At 36.5% G+C, this 1516-nt stretch overlaps 1 protein-coding gene across 1 annotated transcript; it reads left to right on the top strand.

The window, feature by feature from the left end:
* Positions 1 to 137: 137 nt before the first annotated feature.
* On the top strand, positions 138 to 1404 carry LOC117104220 (serine/threonine-protein kinase SMG1-like; the record flags this gene model as incomplete). The annotated part of the gene is made up of 2 exons (XM_033244918.1): positions 138 to 404; positions 873 to 1404. Coding segments are annotated over 2 exons (606 nt in total), but the record flags the coding sequence as incomplete, so codon positions are not given.
* Positions 1405 to 1516: the final 112 nt, after the last annotated feature.

Genomic DNA, 1516 nt, shown 5'->3' with positions numbered 1-1516 from the left:
TTTTTGGATTACATTTCTAAGTGTGTAATTAAGAATATAAACAAAAATTATTTTGTTTATGATAAGCTAATTCATTTGTTTGTTACAGGCAAGTTTGATGCATTCAAATAATCAGCTGTTTGATTGATTATTTACAGGCAAGTTTGATAGAGTCGGGTTCTATTGTAAAGGCAGTGGATGCATTCAAAGCTTCAAAGCAAGTGTTTGAAAGTCTCCATGACCTGTATGCAAAGTTTAAAACAGTCATTCTACCGGAGACGATCAAGAATATTCAGTCAGAAGATGTTAGCTTAACTCAGCTGTTTGAATCAATATCTGAGCTTTGTGAACATCCAGACATCCATCTTGAAACGTCATTACGTAAACTGGATCATGCTTTATCCAGCACCTCACTTGGAATGCAGGTATCTATTAACATCCACAATTTTTATGAAGTTACTGTTATATAAACGATTGAATCAACAATTTTTACATTTTGTTTGTTGTTTAATAAGACTAACATTTCTAAAAGTAGGTTCAATAATTTCCGTCAAATAGGTTGACAAAAACAAAAATAGTATAAATATTTGCATACCTTAATAATGATTACAAGTATAATAAAAGTAAAGAGCAAACACTTGCGGACCCACAGGGGTCATAAGAATGGAGCTTATCGGCAGCTTCTGTAGTATGAACCGGATGAAATGAATAAGGTGCTACTCATTCTCTCAAAGCAGTTTGCTGGTGCCTATACAGATACAGCTAGGTAGACTCAAGGACACAAGCAATATGTACCGCCAGGGATTGAAACCCTCCATTTAAAGGCTGGGAACCATCAGATGTTATGCACACAAACAGGCAAACTTAAATAAATTTGTTGTATGTTTGTTTAGATTGATGACTTGAGTATCAATGAGGAAATGCTAACTTTGAGAAGTGCTTACAATTGCCTGCTGCAGCCATGTGAAGTGAATACAGATTCACAACAGCAAGACCTACAGCTGACCATGGGTCAGACTCTGCTTACAGTCATTAACGGCTTGTTTGAAAGTCTTGAATTTAGTCTCAGCAATTTTATCAATCAATTAGATGCTATGAGCATTCCTAGAGAATGGCGGAAGCTTGATGTCATCCAAGAAGCAAGGGCTCTGCAGGTAATCAATATCTCAAAATTACTGGTTTCAGTGGTGGATTGGGGAGGTGGGAGTAAGCATCTTGGCCGGGCTCCCTAAATTTTTCAAAATTATAAAAATTATGAAGAAAAAAAGAAAATTATATTCAAATATAAGTCTGAGAGAGCCATTTCCAGCCATATAGAGGTGTCAAAATCATAATTTTTCTTGCTTCAACCCCAACCATGGTAGGGCTGAGCCTGGGTGGACCCTCTGTCTATCAAAGTTCCTCTCTGGGTCCCCTCTTTTGAATTCCTGGATCTGCCACTGGGTTTAGAATTTTTTAAAGATTGTTTGCCAATTTCCTTTGTAAATTGGTATTTGTACCATCTACCCAATGACTTCAAATATAAAGCTTGGCTTTC

Source organism: Anneissia japonica, unplaced genomic scaffold, assembly GCF_011630105.1.
Source record: "Anneissia japonica isolate Jap-2015-1 unplaced genomic scaffold, ASM1163010v1 scaffold294272_len1516_cov349_single, whole genome shotgun sequence".
Lineage (NCBI taxonomy): Eukaryota > Metazoa > Echinodermata > Crinoidea > Comatulida > Comatulidae > Anneissia > Anneissia japonica.
The sequence above is the reverse complement of the archived record's forward strand: the minus strand, read 5'-3'. Positions and strand labels throughout refer to the sequence as shown.